Below are 21,905 nucleotides of genomic sequence, written 5' to 3' on the forward strand. Positions count from 1 at the left end.
TGGTTATATTCTGGAAAATCGTGTTCCTACCCGGGGTTCCTACCGGCAAGTTTGCGTAAAAGTTGCCAACAGCTTATTTTGGTTAATTTGGGTATGCTGAACTCGAATCTGTTTTCTGCCGAGCAGTATCTTAAGACCGTGACCCTCAAAAAGACCCCATAGGATCGTAGGGGGAATAATTTTATACCAATAACACTTTCCAACATGTCAAATTATTCGTCTGGCCCAACGGATCCCAGGAATGTAAAGTTTGTGCGTGTATGACCTAAAATTAAGAAGTTATGATGCACTACTAAAGGTCAAAGTTGCTCCGATTTTCGTAAAAGTTAAGGCTAATTGTTCGCCTAGCTTAGAGGTTTCAGAAAAAGAATAGTTTTGCTCTATCCGCGATGTCTGGTTAAAATGTTACACAGCAAAGAGTTAAAAGATATACTCCATAGGATTATATGGCATTTGTACTTATCTATCATCTATCTTCAGAACTTCACATCGCAGAAAAGAGAAACTATTCTTTCCCTGAATCCCCTGACCTTGAGAAACACTTTGTACGAAAATCGGAGCAACGTAAATTTTTCACTCCTCTACAACATGCAAATTGAGCTTGAAGATGTTGAGCCTCATAATTTTATAAATATACGTCCTACATGCAACTATGTTAACATTTTTGTGATCCTTGGGCCCAGCCAAGTAATATATATGACATGTTTTTAGTGAATTTGAAGCATGTTTAATTTTTGCCTCATGTATGATCATGTTGGGGTTTCGGTGGTTCTTTTTGGATCACGGGGTTCGAATACAGCTTGGCAGACAAAATATTTGAATTCAGCATACCCGAAGTAACTAAAATATTTTAGTTGTCAGCTTTTACGTGAACTTGCCGCTAGATCCTTACAAAAGTACATATTTCCAAAATAGAACCAGTCACAAGTCAACAAACCGCAGTCGGAAACACAAAAGGAATGTGGTATGGGTTCTGTAAAGGAGGTCCTACGGCTTGTTATTAAGGGGTGCACCAGGATATACATGATAATTATACAGAAGGGAAAAAAACTCCAAAAACTTTCGTTTTGATATATTATTGGCTATAACCAAGACCCATGGAAATATAAATGCATGCAGTTATTGGCTTCCTTGACTCGTCCAGTTTTATTTAAATGGCTAAAACTGGAAAAATATGGTTCCTGTCATCCCATTCATTTTTAATGAGTGAATCATCGAGTTAATGAGACTAATACGAAATTGAAAACAATCCCGAAAATAATTGAAAAACAAAATCAATCAATAATTGGTTGCTTGATTAATTTTGGGCGTTGATTGCCTGATTGATTGCTTTTGATTACTTATTATACCAAATCAATGAAATCATCTTACTGAATATACCAAATATGACAATGCCAGTCGATACCAGTACACTTGCTTCAACCGATGTGGATCTGAATTCTCGTTGCCATTCGACGAATAAGAAAGTTTGAGATTGGAACCAACCCAATATTGAACAACTCGTGACAAAAACGCTCGCCAAAATGACGTATCCCCACCCACCCTCCCCGGGTGGTTCGTTTCTTTCGTGGTCTGGTCCCTGCATGTGTGTACTAAGTTGTATACTTGATGTGTCTGCCATTTTAGTCAAAATTCCTTCTTTAGTTTAGTAACTTTAAGCAACAAAATCTGGTTCGTGGTCTAATCTAGTTGTTGGGTCAGTGTACCGGTGTGTTTTCTATGCCCTGGTATGATACAATCTTGATACAATATCAACTTATCAAGTAGGCTATATACCTATTCAAACTAAGCCGTGAATACAATCCATTGCTTTTAAAAATCTATATTTCTTTCCAGAATTACCATTTGCTAGCTTGTATTATATTGGTTGTATTTTTGATAATTCACATAAATAAACAGTGACCTGTACCATAGTCTTGCTATTCAGATTAATATCCCTCTACATTATGCCTTATCAGTTACTTGGTAATTGGTATAACCGATTTACTATAGAATAGTTCTTATACCATGTTTATTGTATCAATATTTTATCATATTGATAAAATGTGATCAAATGTTTAATTGTTTATTAAATAACTTCCAGATAGACCGTAAAAATACGCGGTAAGTGCGTAGCAGGTTTGCATGTCGCATTTCATAGAACAATCAGCCCTAGTTATAGGGTGATGCTGAGACTTTGACTGCTTGTACGCGATCTGTTATCTTTTTCGTCCATGGAAGGGTATTTTACCATTCATAATTCTCCTCATCAAACGTCTACCTTATTTGAGTGGTCAGCGAGGTTTTGTACATGTCCCTTTTGGGAAAGATGTGCTCTTTGGCGTAATCTGCAATCTTCTTCGTTCAGCGGCGGAATTATAATTGAAGACCGGATTAAAAAAGACTAGTTTGCGCCTGACGTCAGGGCAAAAAAGCGGCGTGATCGGTTGCTGACCTGCGAGGTACGGTATTTATGGTCTGGTTGACAGGACGTCATACGCAAACTTTTTTTAATTCGGTCTTCAATTATAGCAGCACTTTGGCTACGCAACACAGTTATCTGTTTTGCAAGTGTTCTTCTTTGAGAGCACTCAGCTGCAATATTTCATATGTAGGAATACACTTTTGTAGTCTGCCCAGAGTTATTCTTGCGTCCAGCTTTGATAGTAAAAATCAATCTGGGATTTTCACTTTATAGAGACATTATATTATCATTTTCTTAAATTAGATACTTCTCATACCTGGGGATTTCCCTTGATTCACCATAATGCTGTATGTAATGCACTATAAAATTGCATTATTCCCGAAATAATTCTGGCCTGATAATGTCATTGTAAACTAGCTACACGATTCCCAGAATGATCTCATGACGGATTCCACACTAATTGGATAATACAGAGATACAACATAATATATACATTTATATTTTATGAACAATTGTACATAATTTAAAGGGCAGGTCTATAGCAAAAACAACATCATATCATTGGCAAGCTAATATTATGAGGACAATGAAAATGACTCCTTTTTGGAGAAAATAAGACGTTTAAAATTGATATTCCGCAAAAACCAACTAAAGCGGTGAGTTCCTTCTAACGAGACAGATTTGGCCTAGAAAACCGGTGACGTCATGAAATGAGATGTGCCCGCTGTGAGAAAAGGGACTATAAACGATCTCAATGGACAGAACGTATACTTTTGCTGTTCACAGAAAAAAATTCCAAATTAAGTATTACAAGTTTCATGGTTTTTAAACATATGGATAAAATCAGCCGCTTCTTTTTTATATATTAGACAATTGTGATATTACAATTCATATGTATATCAATATCATGAGAAATATTAGGCCTAAAAATAAATACATAATTTGAGCTTAGAATTTCATCTGAGACTAGCATATAAACCGTGTTAGTCCACAAACTCATGTTTCTGATTTCCCTGTATATTGCAATGCTATAGTTTCAGTTGGATGAAATATTACAACGCAAACACAGGCTTTGTTCCCGAAAGAGAATAGCGTGCATATTGTTATGCAGCATTGTTATGGTAAGTGATAGTACAACTCATTGTTGTTAATGTCAAACTTGTCAAAGTGATTGTGATTGTATGATGAGAGCACGATAAAGTATCCGCTTCATTTACCTACGTCATCAGTCAAACGGGGGAGAACACGTACCCTTCAAACTGGGGAAGAACACGTACGAGGCTGAACTTTACACACACAATTTCTCCTTTTTCAGGAGAAATACGCACAAACAAATTGCAACAAGTGTCAACTTGTAATGTAATAATTATTCTCTTCGAATAGAGATAAACTTGTTTTTGCTATAGACCTGCCCTTTAACACCAAAATGTGAATTCACAATGAACTGGGATGAATCAAACTGAACTAGATGAACCAAAATGAACCAAATGAACTGGGATGAATCAAACTAAACTAATATGGACCAACTTGATGGACATGATGAACCAAAGTGAACTTGGATGAACCAAAGTGAACTTGGATGACCAAAGTGAACTTTAATGAACCAAAGTGAACCGAGATAAATTGGGAAAAACCAGTTATCTCAGTTTATCTCCCAGTTCATTTCGTGTATCCCACATAATTTTGGCTCGTCCTTGTTCAACACAGTTCATCCTGGTTTGTCTCAATTCATCTTGTTCATCGAAGTTCACCCCGGTTCAATAACCCATTTCATCCCCGTTCATCTCTGTTCATCCTGGTTCATCTCATTTCATTATGAAATGATTTTGTATCATCCTGCATCATTTTTTTTCATCCTGGTTTATCTGAATTCATTTTGGATCATCCGTTCCCAGTTCACCTCATTATTGTTCAATAACTCAATTCATCACAGTTCATTTGTGTTCATTCCAGATCAATGTGAACTGATAGGATGAGCCTAAATGAGTGGGATGAACCCAAATTAATGAGATGAACCAATCTGAACTGGTAGGAACCAAAATGAACTTAGGTGAACCAAACTATTTTATTTTGGTTCATCTCGGTTCATCCCAGTTCAGCTTGCGGTTAATTATGGATGGTTCATTTCATTTCATTGTGGTTACTCCAACTCTCAGTACATCATTCCTTCATTTTTGGTTTATCTGGATTCATCTGATTCAGTACATTTCGGTTCATCGTGGTTCATTTGTTCCACTATTTCCGCAGTCATTTCAATTCGTCCCGGCTTATCTTGGTTCACTTCAGTTCATCATGGTTTATTGCAGATCATTTTTAGTTCATCCTGTAGGCTGTCACCATCATAATAAACTGCGAATGAGTCCAGGCCTGGATGAACCGTTACCGAGATGGGTCGAATGAACATCCTTGACAAGTCTCCAAGAGGAAGATGCAGGAAAACCAGCAAAGTATTAAGTATGAACTGGGCTGAATCATGAAGAAGTGAGGATATGAACTGCGGTGAACTAATGAACTGGGAGTAAGATGAACCAAAATAAACTATATAGAATTAACCAAGATGATCCGGGGAGATGAACTGGGATTGATGAACCAGGAATACAGGATAAACAGAAAATGCACCAAGATGAACTATATAAATCTGGGATTTTATTAATAATAAAATAAACACTTAACATAAAAAGAATGCATGTACTTAATAATTTACTATAATATTATAATAATAAACATAAACAAAATGACTGATGATCATTTGGATGCATATTCAGTTGTTGTGATTTGCTGGTCATGTAATGATAAACATAAAAAATGCATGCAAATGTCTATTTCAAATTAAATAAACATTAATAATATAAATCATTTGCATGCATGCATTCAGTTGGTGTGATTTGCCAGCACAGACACGCTTGGGTTCAGATGGGACCAGGTGCAAACAAAAAACTATTACATGTACCTGTCTACCTGTTTGTCCCGGGCTGTTGATGTTATTACTCTGGTTCCTCAATACACTTAGATTTCTTCAGACCATGTTACTTCACCATCCATTTCTCCACTGGAGTGCCATTATAGACCAGAGTAAATCTGAAAGAGATTGAGAGAAAATTATCTGGATCATCATCATCATTTATTACACACCAAAACATTTCCAAAATCAAGCATCTTATTTTTGCTACAATTATCTCTTATTAAATTTTGATTAAAATAACAATTTTAAATACAATTCACTTGCTTTTTACCAAAGGAGAATATCTTGTCGAGATAACCATGTACTGAGTTTGCCAGCCAGGTTAAAAAACTGGTCCAGCAGATGCCAGCATTTGACCACTAGTTAAGATAATAAGGCGACCAAGATCATAACAAAAGAGTTGACTTCTGGGATGCACCTGTTTGATAAAAGAGATGATAGATAAAAATATTAATGATGATGGTAATGATACATAAATACTAATATATTTTCCTATTTCAGTTCTTAGGTCACAGTGTTCAAGTTAGTTAACATTTTAATCAAAATCACCCTAATTTCATAATAAACAGATGTTGGGGTATTAATTGGAGGTAGGCTATAATGTGTATATGTTTCATTAGTTAAGGTTGGTCTGAACCCTGGAATTATGGAAACTTTCGGACCTCATAACTGCTAAATTATTAGTCTAAAGAATATAAAAGTATACATTTTTAGAATGGAAATGACTTGATAAATACATCTGTGAGGTCCAATTTGGGCCAAAATGCTCATTTTTGGAGAAAATCCCAAAAAACAAAATTTTTTTTTTTATATTAATTTTTTAAAACTAGATAAAAATATCTAGGACACGTATTTTTATTTTTTTGAATTTTGACCAACTTCACCAAAAATATTTGAAATTTGGGCGAAAATCAGGCTTTTTATGATTTTTTGAAAATTTTGCATTTTTGACCATTTTGGTGCAAATTTCTCAAAGTTGGTCAAAATTCAAAAAAATAAAAATACGGGTCCTAGATATTTTTATCTAGTTTTTAAAAATAATAAAAAAATTTTTTGGCCAAACAATTTTTTTGTTACGTTGCACGAAAAAATTTGGGCCAAAAAACCTGTTTTTTGGGATTTTCTCCAAAAATGAGCATTTTGGCCCAAATTGGACCTCACAGATGAATTTATCAAGTCATTTCCATTCTAAAAATGTATACTTTTATATTCTTTAGACTAATAATTTAGCAGTTATGAGGTCCGAAAGTTTCCATAATTCCAGGGTTCAGACCAACCTTAAAGGATCAGTACATCTACCTATCATGGAATTATTTGAAAAACTGTGAATTTAAATGGTAAAATGTGTAGTCGAAAATTAGCCAATTTGACTGAACTAAAACCACAAAAAAAAAAACCCCACCAAAAAATAAAGGGTATCAGATGGAAGCTAAGTCTTTCAACTAAATAAAGTTCTGTGTACGTGAAGTTCAATTTGGCCCTAAGAAGTCAAGACCACGCAAAAGGTGAAGCTTCTTAAAAGCGAGCACGCCATTGAAAATACACGTAGAATTTCGCGCCCAATTGGTTTCCTGGCAGTGCATTGGTGTGTAGCCATCTATCTAAATAACAATAGGGCCTTTGTGGTACACAAGGACAGGGTGATGTATGCATTTTTCTGACAGGAAACCAGTAAAGAGTACTGTTGTTTTCAATAGAGGCCCTGCATATGGCGTATCATCCCATAAATATGGCGGACTACTCAAATGCATTCAACAAAAGCATGATTGCAATCTACCGTTACAGTTCGTCTCACACATATAACCCTGCACTACGTTTGAAATTTGACCCCTCCATAATGACCTTTGACCACGGTTGACCTCAATTGTATCTCGGGCATATATTCCCCTCGTATCAAGGATTCCACCCACCAAGTTTGAGCCCGATAGGACAAAGTTTGAAATTTGACCCCTCCGTAATAAACTTTGACCTTGGTTGACCTCGATTTTATTTCGGGCATGTAATCCCTTCGTATCAAGGATTCCACCCACCAAGTTTGAGCCCGATCGGACAAAGTTTAAAATTTGACCTCTCCGTAATGACCTTTGACCTCGCTTGACCTCAATTTTATTTCGGGCATATATTCCCCTCGTATCATGGATTCCACCCACCAAATTTGAGCCCGATCGGACAAAGTTTGAAACTTGACCCTTCCGTAATGACCTTTGACCTCGCTTGACCTCAATTTTATTTCGGGCATAGGCCTATATTCCCCTCGTATCAAGGATTCCACTCACCAAATTTGAGCCCGATCGGACAAAGTTTTGAATTTGACCTCTCCGTAATGACCTTTGACCTCGCTTGACCTCAATTTTATTTCGGGCATATATTCCCCTCGTAGGCCTATCAAGGATTCCACCCACCAAATTTGAGCCCGATTGGACAAAGTTTGAAATTTGACCCCTCCGTAATGACTCTTGACCTCGCTTGACCTCAATTCTATTTCGGGCATATATTCCTCTCGTATCAAGGATTCCACCCACCAAATTTGAGCCCGATCGGACAAAGTTAGTGACGTAGGCCTATTATGTTGCTTTTAAGCTTAAAAGCTTTCCAGGAAGCTTTCCCTTTAAAGGGAATTTTATCAAATACCCCAATCAATTTGCCCATGACTATCAATGACGTGCAATTCAGCCTCTACACAGCAAACAAAAGTCATAGAACGTCTAAAATATACAAAAACTCTGAAAATACTAAAATTTCACGTTTATTATATTACACATTATCATCGTTTGAATATTTGTTTTGACGCACGTGTCATAAATATTTAAATGAAGGTAAATGTAATTTACTATATTCAGGCTTTCCCCACGTCCCCACGTTCGATTCAGAAGTAAACACTAATAGCTCGCGTCTACCGGCGCGAGCAATAATTATTATTTTCTTTATTTTTCCTTTCTCTGCACTCATTCTTTCATATGTTGTTATCATGGTTATAGGCCTGTTCAATTAACTCAAATGGGTTTCTTAATACATGTATCACGAATATCCATGTTAAAAACCAGTAGGGGCAATTGAGGTAGTGAAGGAGGGGTCGAGGGGTGAAAAGCGGAGAAGCCGATGGGTGATCGAGATTGTAAGGAGGGGAGGAAGACAAAAAGAAAAAGAGGAAGAGGGGGAGAAGGAGAGAGAGAGGGGGGAGAAGGAGAATGATGGAGTGACAGGTCCCTAAAGTGCATAGGCGTATAAATTCGGGGGGATAAATCCCCATAATATATTGCCAGGGGCTGGTCCATACAATCACCCCCTCCCCCATGTTGACGCATGTGTATGGGTTTCTGTCGAAATCAACCTCATATTTGACCATGTTAGCCACAAAAATACCATTTCTTTAGTGCATCGCGCGAATTTAGTCCACTTTTGTCCTATATTTCACAGTTTAGTTTCAATGGGCCTATGGTAAAAATTTATAGGCCTACTACGAAGGAGTTAATTATAGAAAGTGACACAGATAGACTTATACATAGCAGCCATGGCACGTTGTTACGGGTAATCGATCAGCAACTCTATTGAATTGATTTAAATGGGGCGTCTAAATAAAGCTGGGTGGTAAATAATTGTACTCCGATGGTAAAGTGTGATTTTGTGTGCTGGCGAACACTCAGTCACGCCCTTGGGTTGAACAAGGACAATAGGTACCTCTCACTGAAGTGGGCGCTTTCACATGACATTCTTTTGATCACTTATTGACAGTAGCCTGCCTGGTAAAGCGTTAATACGCTGTCAGGTTAGTTACCGATTTAATGGCGGAAGCCCTTTGTCTCGAACAAAAGGTACCTCTCGATGAATAGCTTGGCGGAACGTCTAATCGGCACAAAGTTACAATGCCTTACATAATCTATTGCGCCTCCACGAATATGATAGCTCCGTGACTTCAACAACGAATAGACCATGCTGTGTGTTTTGTCGAAGGAACTGTATTGTGTTATTCTTCTGTCTACCTGTGTTTTCGCGGAAGGTGTAAAACGGGTGAGATGGAATGCAGTTTAAAATGTCCGCCAAGGCTGAATCATTTCACATTTTGAGTGCATTGTAGCCGACGGCTACCCAACTAAAGGCTGCTAGTCAGGTGTAGGAATGCGTGAATTTGGATTCCTCTATACAGAACTTTATTTAGTTCCGCTTCCATCAGCTACCCTTTATTTTTTGGTGGGGTGAAATTTTATTCAGGTTTTAGTTTAGTAAAATTTGTTAATTTTTCAGTTACGCATTACCATTTAAATTCACAGTTTTTCAAATAATTTAATGATATGTAGATGTAATGGTCCTTTACCTGCTGAAGCATGTAGTTCTTTCAACCAATTTCATATTCAAAGACAAAAAATCTATTTGAAAGAACCATTTTCAGTCATCTCCAAAATACTAGCGAATCTTGTGAAAAGAAAATCGAGGTCAATTTGTTCAAACTACTGATAACTGATAACTGACTGGTGAATTGGAGCATAATATTAAAAAGTGCGATTAGAGGCTGATTCGAGAGACTTATTGGTTCCAAATGTCACCACATGGTTTTGAACATAAAAGCCAACATATGGAATGATAAATATCCATTAAGAGATAAGAGTCTCGTTCCAAATGCAACCACATGTTTCATATGGAATGATTAATATCCATTAAGAGACAAAAGAGTCACACATGCATAAACTATGATATAGAAATTAGGGCGCAAATATAGAGCAACTATATAAAAGCCAACATATGGAATGATAAATATCCATTAAGAGATAAGAGTCTCGTTCCAAATGCAACCACATGTTTCATATGGAATGATTAATATCCATTAAGAGACAAAAGAGTCACACATGCATAAACTATGATATAGAAATTAGGGCGCAAATATAGAGCAACTCATTGTTGACATATGTTTCGTTTGAGAGAGCATTTTGAATTTTAAAATATAAAAACTACTCACATAAACCCGTCCTGTACCAAAAACATGATCGTGGTATAACAAGCTGATTGATACGGTCGTGTGCAGAATCTTGTTAGCTAAATCTTGTTACTCTAAATTAACAAAGATTGATACCAGTATATGATATTTTGTGCATTTTCAAAAGTTGCAAATCAAAACAATGCACGCGGTTGAAAAGGCTTAGCGTGGCAATGTGGTCAAGCTTCCTTGCCCACGATGGGCTTGTCGACTATCCCAAGTGCGCGCTTTATTCAATTGTTAATTTAAAACGCATGTATTGTTACAATGATTTACTGATTAATACTAGGGTAGATACTAGGGCATGATGTGATCTATATGACCCAGCGGTTGTTTCGGGCTATGTCAATGGTCGCGCTCTGCCATTCACATTTACAGGTTCACGTGGTCCGTTTTTAATTTGCAACTTTTACAAATGCACCAAAATTCATACTTTTTTGAGATCATAAAATGAATCGTATTTTTCTCATTACCATCCTGCAATTTGACGCTTCAAATCGATGTATTTCCGAAGAAATCTTGAAAAGAAACACCTTGTTAGAGGCTACCACTTGATCGACACGGGAGTTTTGGGTAGTCATAGAATGAAATGTTTCAGCCCAGTACCCAATTCGTCATAATAACATTTTCTAGCCTAATGTGAGCGTAACCAGCAGGAATTTTAGGCCGCTACAGCATTACAACAAGTTTCCACAGACTGAGTGACAAACTTTAATGAGCTGTGATATCATCACCCAATTTAGATCTCGCCGTCCACAGCCAATACAATTGGAGCACCATTGGCTTCATGACATATCATTTATACACAAATGCGCTAAAAATGATTTAAGGGGGTACTACACCCCTTGATAAATTTGTTTTATTATGCAATTAACCACGTTCCTTGCTCCATAGTGTATCGGAAACTAATCCTTTATTATGCTAAATAGCCTTCCATTTTACGTGGTGAAGGCCATACATTACATACCTCAGTAAACATCAAACGAGTAGCTAGGTCTCTTCCGTGTCAAAAATGACAGGGGATTTCTAGCGCACTTGTGAATAATATTTAAATGGTTTTCCAAATATGGGCATTATGACCAATGTTTATGAAAATTGCCTGATAGTGTCCAAATTTGGCTAGAATATACTTTATGGTGATACTATCGAGTGAGTTTGATATTTTTATGAATGAACTGTAGTATGAATGGCAGCACGCCGTCATCAACATCCACATTTACTACGAAACAGTGAAATGCTTGGTTGAAATTACATCAGGTACCTGTGTCGGTTTTTTTGTTTAAAGTTTTTAAATTTTTTGCATGTAATATGAAGATAATATATTCAAATCTGTATTAATTGTGCTATTTTGGCCTAAATACATTTGTTTAGCAAAGATACGGCTTTCGAAAGGAGTGGATACGTGCAATTGGCCTATACCCTTGAGTGTGTGATTATTACTTTGTCAATTCACCATACACGTGTGAATGGGAGATGTCTCTAACCTTTTCTGATGGAATAGTGGATGTATATAGAATATGTTTTCGTTATTAAATCAATTCCCTCCCTATTTTCAGTCATGTTTACTTCTAACGAAATTGTGATGACTAAATATCGATAATACGCTATTATTTTCACCAAATATTTATGGCAGGTATTGCACAATAGAAAATAAAAAGTTGTTTTTTGGCCGACAAACCTGGGTTTTTGCTGAAGAACTTGGTTTTCGAGCGATAAGCCAGCTGAGGTTTATTGGCTAAAGGCTGGCTCACACTACGCTGGCAGATAATCAACGAAAGGTGACGAACGTGAAAATCACAAAATGTTGGCGGCAAAGCGACGGCAGAAAAGGAAAAAGCAAGATTCGCTGACCACTGGGAACGACCTTCAGCGACAACACGACGGCAAGGGACGAAAGGCTGCGGCAGGAAACGGAGAGTCTGGGCGGCGAGTGACGATGTCTGGACGAGCCCGACAACAAGCAACGAGATTAGACGGCTGGCAGTGGATTTGCTGGCGGCATAACAAGGAACAGCAGCTGACGGTGGATTGCGACGACGATGACGTGACTCGTAAGTATTGCACAGCCCCTAATAATGAAAACATGGTAAAATGGTAAAATGAAAATATCAATCAACCAATGAACTGTCTAGAATTTATGTTATGAATGGTATAAGATCACTTGTGCATTAAAGTCCAATGATTGGTGACGATTGACACAATACTATTTGCAGTGCTGGTTGAGAAATATTTCATTTAATGCTGAAAATGGCTTCGCGTAAGAAGTATGATGTTCTATTTCTCTGGTTTGTGGTAGCAGGCATGTTAATACCGGATCGTGGTGGTGTATGTGGTAAGTATAATGTTATTACTAGTAAAAGTTGTTATTGTGTTAGCATAGGCCTTGTATGCAATTGTCGAACATTGTGATTGCATAGGCTATAAAAAGCGGAATAATTGAACCTCAATTGGACTGAGTCTGAAACAATGCTAACTATCATGCTTCACGATGTCACGTATGGGTCCCATCTAAACGATGTATAATACTTGAAAATGAGTGCGAAAGCCGCATAATACAATGCATGCCCAAAATATGCAAAAAAAGAAAATATGCTCATATTTTAATTCAGGCTATTTCACTATCTTTTATATACAGCAAAACATTTTGTAAAACATACTTACAATATCATTTCAAAAATTTCATATCCCTTTATATCTCTCTCACAAACTCTTTCTTTCTTTCTTTCTTTCTTGCAAACTTTCTTTTCTTTCTTTTTTTTTTCTTTCTTTCTTTCATTCTTTCTTTCTTTCTTTTTTCTTTTTTTTTCTTTCTTTTTTTTTTCTTTTTTCTTTCTTTCTTTCTTGCAAACTTTCTTTTTCTTTTCTTTCTTTTTTCTTTCTTTTTTCTTTCTATCTATCTTTCTTTCTTTCTTTACTTGATCCCATTTTCTTTCACTCATACATTGATATCTTTATTATCTCACTTTTTGGCCTCCGCCCGCAGGTTCACCAACAAATCGGCCATCCGAGACTTCTGAGGCATTAGCAACTGAGGCACTTACAACTGGGGCATATACCAGTAATAGATCCGGTAAGGCAAAAGATTCAGATGCGTGAAGTAGAAGTTAAGGGTAGACGAGGTATTATTGGCCGAAGCAGCCAAAAAAGTGATTTTCATTATAAACTGTCTAGAATTTATGTTATGAATGGTATAAGATCACTTGTGCATTAAAGTCCAATGATTGGTGACGATTGACACAATACTATTTGCAGTGCTGGTTGAGAAATATTTCATTTAATGCTAAAAATGGCTTCGCGTAAAGATGTATGATGTTCTATTTCTCTGGTTTGTGGTAGCAGGCATGTTAATACCGGATCGTGGTGGTGTATAGTATAATATTATTACTAGTAACAGTTTTTATGGTGGTAGCATAAGCCTTGTATGCAATTGTCGAACATGGTGATTGCATAGGCTATAAAAAGCGGAATAATTGAACCTCAATTGGACTGAGTCTGAAACAATGCCAACTATCATGCTTCACGATGTCACGTATGGGTCCCATCTAAACGATGTATAATGCTTGTATCCGGCAATAATATACCGCTATTAAATTATGAACGTTTGGACAGTATGGACATTAGAGCACATCAGACATATCGAATTGCATTCTGAATACGAAGAATGTCCTTCTGATATCAAATAATTTTGATTTTTGAAATTCGCAATGTAATACACATTTTATGGCAAATCATTAAAAATTGATATTTTTGATATTTAACAGTACTCGAAGTAAACTTTATAAATCTGATGATAAAAGTGTATGTAGGTGGGATGAAAAGCCGACGATCAATTGAAAATTTTGACCTTTCGTATTGAAGATATGGATTTTGTTTTCCCAAAACACCAAAAAATAGGTCTTTTGGGGGGAATCCATATCTTCAATTCTGAAAGGTCAAAATTTTCAATTAATCGTCGGCTTTTGCTACCAGCTACATAAACTTTAACAATATATCATTAGATTTATAAATTTACTTCGAGGAGTGTTATATATCAAAATGTGAAAAATATCAACTTTTATTAATTTGTCATAAAATTTGTATTATATCGTAATTTCAAAAAATTAAAATTATTTGATATCAGAAAGACATTCTTCGTATTCAGAATGCAATTCGGTATGTCTGATGTGCTTTCTGTCCCACAAAAAATACTGTCGAAACGCTCAAAACCCTCATTCCAGATCCCGTAATATGATTGTTGAACCCCTAATTTCACCAAAATAAATATACTTTTTTGATCCATTCGCCTGATTTCCCGCTGATACCTGACTTGAAAATGAGTGCGAAAGCCGCATAATGCAATGCATGCCCAAAATATGCAATAAGAAAGAAAATATGCTCATATTTTAATTCAGGCTATTTCACTATCTTTTATATACAGCAAAACATTTTGTAAAACATACTTACAATATCATTTCAAAAATTCATATCCCTTTATATATCTCTCACAAACTCTTTCTTTCTTTCTTTCTTTCTTGCAAACTTTCTTTTTCTTTTCTTTCTTTTTTCTTTCTTTCTTTCTTCCTTTCTTCCTTCCTTTCTTTCATTCTTTCTTTCTTCCTTTCTTTCTTTCTTTCTTTCTTTCTTTCTTTTTTCTTTTTTCTTTCTTTTTTTTTTTCTTTCTTTCTTTCTTTCTTTTTTTTTCTTTTTTTTTCTTTTTTTCTTTCTTTATTTTTCTTTCTTTCTTTCTTTCTTTACTTGTTCCCATTTTCTTTCACTCATACATTGATATCTTTATTATCTCACTTTTTGGCCTCCGCCCGCAGGTTCACCAACAAATCGGCCATCCGAGACTTCTGAGGCATTAACAACTGAGGCACTTGTAACAACTGGGGCATATACCGGTAATAGAACCGGTAAGGCAAAAGATTCAGATGCGTGAAGTACAAGTTAAGGGTAGACGAGGTATTATTGGCCGAAGCAGCCAAAAAAGTGATTTTCATTATCCAAATCAATATATTATTAAAAAATGTCACTTTGAAGTTTTGCAAAAGTTTGGTTTTACAAATCATATACTTGAAAAGCTTGATATACAGGGTGTCCCAGAAAAAATTACCGAGTGAATAAAATTGAACGTAAGTCGAGAAATAGATATCAGAATCAATAGCGCATAGCCTATTTTATTGTGCATCACATACAAAAATTGTATTTGATTCGGTTGACTGGCTGCGAAGAAATTAACGATTACATAACGCGCGCATCAATGCAGTTCATTCCAAGTTTGATCAACAGGCGCTTTTTCATACTCACTCACCGCTTCCGAAAGTGTGTGTATCTCATTCAATTTAGTCCACATTATCTATTTTATAATCAGACGGTGTTATGTTATTTATGCTTTCACTGAAGATGAATAACAGTTTATCCTAGAAAACTTTGATTTCTGCAATTGGACGCTTTCCAACTTTGATTCTTTAGGTTGTGCAAATAATGTTATATTTGAACTTTCCAAAGAACATTTGAGCCAAGAATGACAATAATCAAGTGCTTACAGCTTTACGTGTGATTTTTGATACCACGCAACAAAAGTTTTCAAAGATTTAAACTTTTCATTACAATTTCTTGGAAATATTTCAAAAATATTAATGTGTGTGACAAATTTTTTAAGCCAGCTGGAATTCTTTATGCAATAATTCTTTATCAACATAAACGAAAAAAGATATTTACAAGTACCGAGCATTATCTTACATGCACCAAGCTTTCTTTTTCAATATCGTGCAGGTTTTCAAACTTGAAACACAGATTGCTTAAAAACAACGAAAAGGATTTCACAGAACAAAATATGACGCCCATTGACAGTTAACCACTAGTGCGCACTGTGTTGAATGATCTTTCTTTCAAACTTGGAATGAAGTGTATTGACGCATGCCTTATGTAATCGCTCATTTCTTCGCAACCAGTCAACCGATATTGGATTTTGATGTCTATTTCTCGACTTACGTCCAAAAGCATTCGCCCGGTAATTTTTTCTGGGACACCCTGCTGTATTGTTGTTTATAAGTTATGTACATTTTACAAAAGTGTTGGGGTTTTTTTTTTAGCACTCTTTACAACATACTAAAGAACCACATGACTTACAAAAATATATCTGTGAAATTTGAACTCTTCTACTCACACGCTATGAAATGATCAATGACCTATTTTTGCCAAAGCTCACTACCATTCGCAAGATGCTGTGAACTACCAAATCACAACAGTTTAAAATAGTTGCTTACTTTAAACACACGAATACATTCTCTGCCTGTTAGCAGGGGTTATTTTATGGGGGAGTTACTGCGCGTTGGCATAAATGGAAAGTTCCCCTTACTTTTGCCCATGGTCAAGCATGTTAAGAGGGTGTCCCTTCGAGTCTCGGAGATTTTTAAAAACATGTTTTAAAAACACTCATTTTGGTGGCACTCCTCTATTCACCAAACAGCAAGTGTTTCAAGAATGCAGTTAAAATTAAAAAATTTTAATGCTAATTTATTGCACATTCTAGGGAAGCCTGGTTACCTTTTTGAAATAACTGAGTGAAGGGTTTTCAAAGAAATATTTTTGTGTAAAAACCGAAGCATCCTGTGAATAAAAGAATATATGAATATTAACTGTATATAATGATTCGTGACACCCAAGCTTCAGCGTGCTATAGTTTATGTGGTTTTGGAGGCAGAGAATTTTATTTGAATTTTATATACTCTAAAATATTTTTTTGATTTAGTGAAAATGTATTGTGCATGTATGTAGACCCATGTATTGCCGAATTTATGTATATAGAACACGCTATTATCAACAATTTAATACACATTATGTTATTAAGCAGATACAATTCCAAAATATGGTACGTATTTTGTCTTTTCTTGTCACGTGGTATGAAGATGCGATTAATGTTCATATAAGTTTCAACAAGTCAGGTAGCCTAGCGGTCTAAGGCTCTGGAAGTAGGCCGATGCTGTATCCATGATAGCTGCGCGGCGTGGGTTCGAGCCCCAACTCTGCCCAACTTAATTTATGTCTTTTTTTAATTTCATATTAGGGAGATGTGGCTGGGAGAACTTATGTATGGCGTAGGGAGGAGTGTTTTGGTGGTGCATTTTTACCTAAAACAGGCGAAACTAGTAACTTTTTCCACAAGATTTGCAATTTAAAGGGAATTGACCATTGCTCATTCTAGTGACGCTAGTATATTGACATTTTGTGTGCTTTTTCATATACTGACATGAAATTGTTATATTGAAAGAAACACTTGAGGTTTTGACTTTAAAACCTACATTTTGGTCTAAAAATGTTCTTGGATAGGTAGTTTTCAACAGATTTTCCACATTCGCCTTGCTATAAAATTGAATTGCGTCATCTGTTGACTTAGTGACGAAAAGTATTTTTCGGGGGGAGTTTTAGCTTTCGTTTGATATAAAAAATATTCTGATTGGATGAAGGAAACACTTGACGTTTCGACAAAAATATCAAAGAGGCCCATTTTTCAGCTAGAAGCTCCACAGCTCTTACAATGCTATGTACTCAACCGTGTAGTGTAATCAAAGACTGTGGTGGAGACATTCACTGCTTGGAAGACATTCACTGTTTTCTGCTTGGAAGCTGTAGGACGAAAATGTGTGCTCAGGTGTATCAAGGTGGAAACTGTGCGCATAATTGTTTATGAGAGAATCGTTTTTGTATATAAACCTTTACATATGATATGAATCCAAAAACGACTTGATCTATTCTTTTGTTTTAAAGTTTGGAACAAAGAATGATTAGTTATGCATTAAGTAAACGGGTTTTTGTTGATATCTTTTATCATACATCCATGTATAAAATGTCCGGCTAAAAAGAGTTGCACGTTTCTAAATAGGCTTTTTATGCATCACTTTTGTGTTTTTAGACCTCTTTCATTTAAAGCAAATAAATCAAAAAGGAATGTATGTAAAGGGTAGGTCTATTGCAAAAATATCATAATATCATTGGCAAGCTAACATTATAAGGACAATGACTCCTTTTTTGAGAAAATAAGACGTTTAAAATTAATAAAAAGAAAAAACCAACTTAAGCGGTGAGTTCCTTCGAACGAGACAGATTTGGCCTGAAAAAGGTGACATCATGAAATGAGATGTGTGCGCTTTGAGAAAAGGGACTATAAACACTCTCAATGAACAGAACGTATACTGTTGTTGTTCACAGAAAAAAAACTCTAAAAAAAATATTACAAATTTAATGGTAACATATTTAAACATATGGATAAAATCAGCCGCTTCTTTTTTATATATTAGTAAATTGTGATATTACAATTCATATGTATATCAATATCATGAGAAATAGTAGCTTTGAGCTTAGAATTTCATCGTGATCATCTGAGACTAGCATATAAACCGTGTTAAGTCCACAAACTCATGTATCTGATTTCCCTGTGCGATATTAGCTGGATGAAATATTACAAAGCAAACGCATAGTAACAATACTGTGTGGGCTTTGTTTCCGAAATGAGAACAATAGTCTGCATATTGTTGTGCAGCATTGTTATGGTAAATAATAGTACAACTTATTGTTGCTAATGTCAAACTTGTCACACAAGTAAATGAGAGCATGATATAGTGTCCGCTTCATTTACCTACGTTATAGCCCGCTGCCTTGAAAATTAATTTCGCTTCAAACGGGGGAAGAACACGTACGAGCCCAAATTTACCCACACAATTTCTCTTTTTTCAGGAAAAATACGCATAAAAAAAATGGCAACGAGTGTCAACTTGTAATGTAATAATTATTCTCTTCGAATAGAGATAAACTTGTTTTTGCAATAGACCCGACCTTTAAGAGTAATATTAGCGTAGGCTCATGCTACAATTTCTATTGCATAGATCATCACCTAGAGAGGTCAATCATGTTTATTCAAATGAAGCACCTTTTGTATTGAAGTTCAGTCAATACTCAGGTCATGCAAAACTGCTCTAAATTGTTGTCCATGCAATCGCGCGGTTTTTGAAGTTGGCTAAAAAGGCGCTTTAAATAAATTGTATTTTTTGTTCTCCGAATATTAGACTGGTTGAAATAAACATACAGTTATATAAACTCTTCAAAAAACTTTTAAAAACGGCTGTATATCAGAATTTTTTGAAATCTATCTCCATATTGTATCATATCAGTGAAAATATTTTTCTTTCTTGTCAACAATGACACCTCATTTGTAACGATAACTTATTCCACGGCTGAGTAACTTTTTTTGAAAGACAAAAAGGTCTCAAAGAAAATGTGCCAAACTGACCATTGTCCGCGCTCATCTCATTGCTTTGAATGAATGACTGAGTGGGATAATTCATGAATAAAAGAATGACTGAAAAGTTGTTTGCAGTAAAATACAATAACTAGGATCGGATTAACTGATCTACAGATAGATTCAAATGGATCAACGCAAGTCACTTCTTCATAGTAGTTATTTGCAAACAAGTTCTAATCAACCATCGTTCGATTATCAGAACTGGATAAGGCTTGAGCTATTGGACAGCTTGAAGCTGACATACCTTAGAATCAATTAGTTGCTGCAATTTTGAAGTTTTCCGCAGTATGATCGCCAAGCTGAAAGCCAAATTTCATCAGAGATGTCAAAGACAGACCCAGAAGTGAAAAAAAAAAAAAAACAACGGCTGCGGAAGACCGGTACATCAGGCTGGCAGCACTTTAAAACGGTTTTAATGAAACAGTGTGATATTCCTTACTCATGTTTACTGATGCAAATGGCACAGACAATGGCACATTTGGCAAATTTTGTTTGAGACTTCCTTGTCTTTCAAAGACATTTACTCAACCATGGAATAAGTTCGGACATATTCTTGGGAGCATAGCACACACCAAATTGGTGTTTTATGACCTTTGACATGCATGCATTCTTTTGTCGCGAGTGACATGGTCTTTCAATTCGTGCTGAGTGTCCTTGGCAGACTTGATTATGCTTCAGTAGTCATTGTGGTGATATTTGACTTAGGCGATTACATTTGGCAACTGGCTCACGTCGTTACGACTGGCAACCTGTTCTAAGATGGCGGCGCCCTGTGAATAAAAGCTGATTTTTGCTACGTAGATTGCAAGTGTTATGAATCACTTATTTGCCTCCGAACCCCAGCTAAAGAATAAGACATATAGTGTCTATAGTGTTGTAGCAATTACAGGGAAAGCCTTATCGTGGGCCGTGTTTTGCTGAAAGATAGCAGACCTGTGTGGCAGCGAATGACTACAGAATTTGACACACGAGTGTCGGTAAACATTTGGCACACGAGTGTCAGTAACATGGTGCATAATAAGCACGAATTTTAAGCTTTACAACTAACTTACTTTAGCAAGTGAAGTGGCAGTCACAGCCTAGTCACAATTTGAGTAATAGTAGCATAGTACGTACGAACATGATCAGCATGACATGTTCAGCAGTCTTGATTTAAAGGAAATCATGGTGGCAGAAAATTACCTCTATGGCGAAATCAAGGCTTTTTGGCAAATCAAGTGTGTATTATATAGCAAGCTTATTTAAATATCTGCATAGCAGGACGCAAATTTGCGCGTAACAAGGCATTCATAAATGCAGTTACATACAATTTCTTTGCCAACGTATATACATGCATAAGAGACTCTTTCTTGATTTTAGAATAAATCAAGGCTTTTTGGACAATAAAACGTGCTACGGCGATACTAACAGCATATTCGGCAATTAATCTTGAGGTTCAACGAACTCAAAATGCTACGGTGATACTAACAGCGTATTCGGCAATTAATCTTGACCTTCAACGAACTCAAGGTGCTACGGCGATACTAACAGCGTATTTGGCAATTAATCTTGAGGTTCAACGAACTCAAGGCTCTACGGCGATACTAACAGCGTATTCGGCAATTAATCTTGAGGTTCAACGAACTCAAGGTGCTACGGCGATACTAACAGCGTATTTGGCAATTATTCTTAAGCTTCAACGAACTCAAGGCGCTACGGCGATACTAACAGCGTATTCGGCAATTAATCTTGAGGTTCAACGAACTCAAGGCGCTACGGAGATACTAACAGCGTATTTGGCAATTAATCTTGAGGTTCAACGAACTCAAGGTGCTACGGCGATACTAACAGCGTATTTGGCAATTAATCTTGAGCTTCAACGAACTCAAGGCGCTACGGTGATACTAACAGCGTATTCGGCAATTAATCTTGAGGTTCAACGAACTCAAGGTGCTACGGCGATACTAACAGCGTATTTGGCAATTAATCTTGAGCCTTGAGCTTCAACGAACTCAAGGCTCTACGGCGATACTAACAGCGTATTCGGCAATTAATCTTGAGGTTCAACGAACTCAAGGTGCTACAGCGATACTAATAGTGTATTCCGTGATTATCTTGAGGTACAACAAAATCAAGACACTTCAAAATCGTGGCTGATATTTAAAGATGCCTATAATAATTATGCTATTGTTAAAGAATAGACAAAAGCCGTACAAGCAGCCACACTAAAAACGATGATGGGACTGGTTTGTAAGAAGAAATCTTGAAAGCTTTGAAAGATAATTTTGTAGTCAAACACAATGTACTTTAT

The 21,905-nt window shown here is 36.2% G+C and overlaps 1 protein-coding gene and 1 long non-coding RNA gene across 2 annotated transcripts in view; one reads left to right on the forward strand and one right to left on the reverse strand.

The window, feature by feature from the left end:
• Positions 1-2,605: 2,605 nt before the first annotated feature.
• LOC140167188 (uncharacterized) lies at positions 2,606-12,357 on the reverse strand. The gene is made up of 4 exons (XR_011860988.1): positions 12,014-12,357; positions 5,638-5,784; positions 5,363-5,482; positions 2,606-2,860 (listed from the first exon to the last, which is right to left on the reverse strand). It is a non-coding gene; the product is annotated as an uncharacterized lncRNA (long non-coding RNA).
• A 151-nt stretch (positions 12,358-12,508) lies between these two features.
• LOC140167960 (uncharacterized) overlaps positions 12,509-21,905 on the forward strand; it is a 35,982-nt gene continuing 26,585 nt past the window's right edge. The window contains exons 1-3 of the mRNA XM_072191246.1: positions 12,509-12,667; positions 13,319-13,405; positions 15,138-15,227. Coding sequence (XP_072047347.1) covers positions 12,574-12,667; positions 13,319-13,405; positions 15,138-15,227 — 271 coding nt within the window. The 5' untranslated portion in view covers positions 12,509-12,573. The remainder of the gene's footprint in view (positions 12,668-13,318; positions 13,406-15,137; positions 15,228-21,905) is intronic.

This window comes from Amphiura filiformis, chromosome 13 (assembly GCF_039555335.1).
Source record: "Amphiura filiformis chromosome 13, Afil_fr2py, whole genome shotgun sequence".
Lineage (NCBI taxonomy): Eukaryota > Metazoa > Echinodermata > Ophiuroidea > Amphilepidida > Amphiuridae > Amphiura > Amphiura filiformis.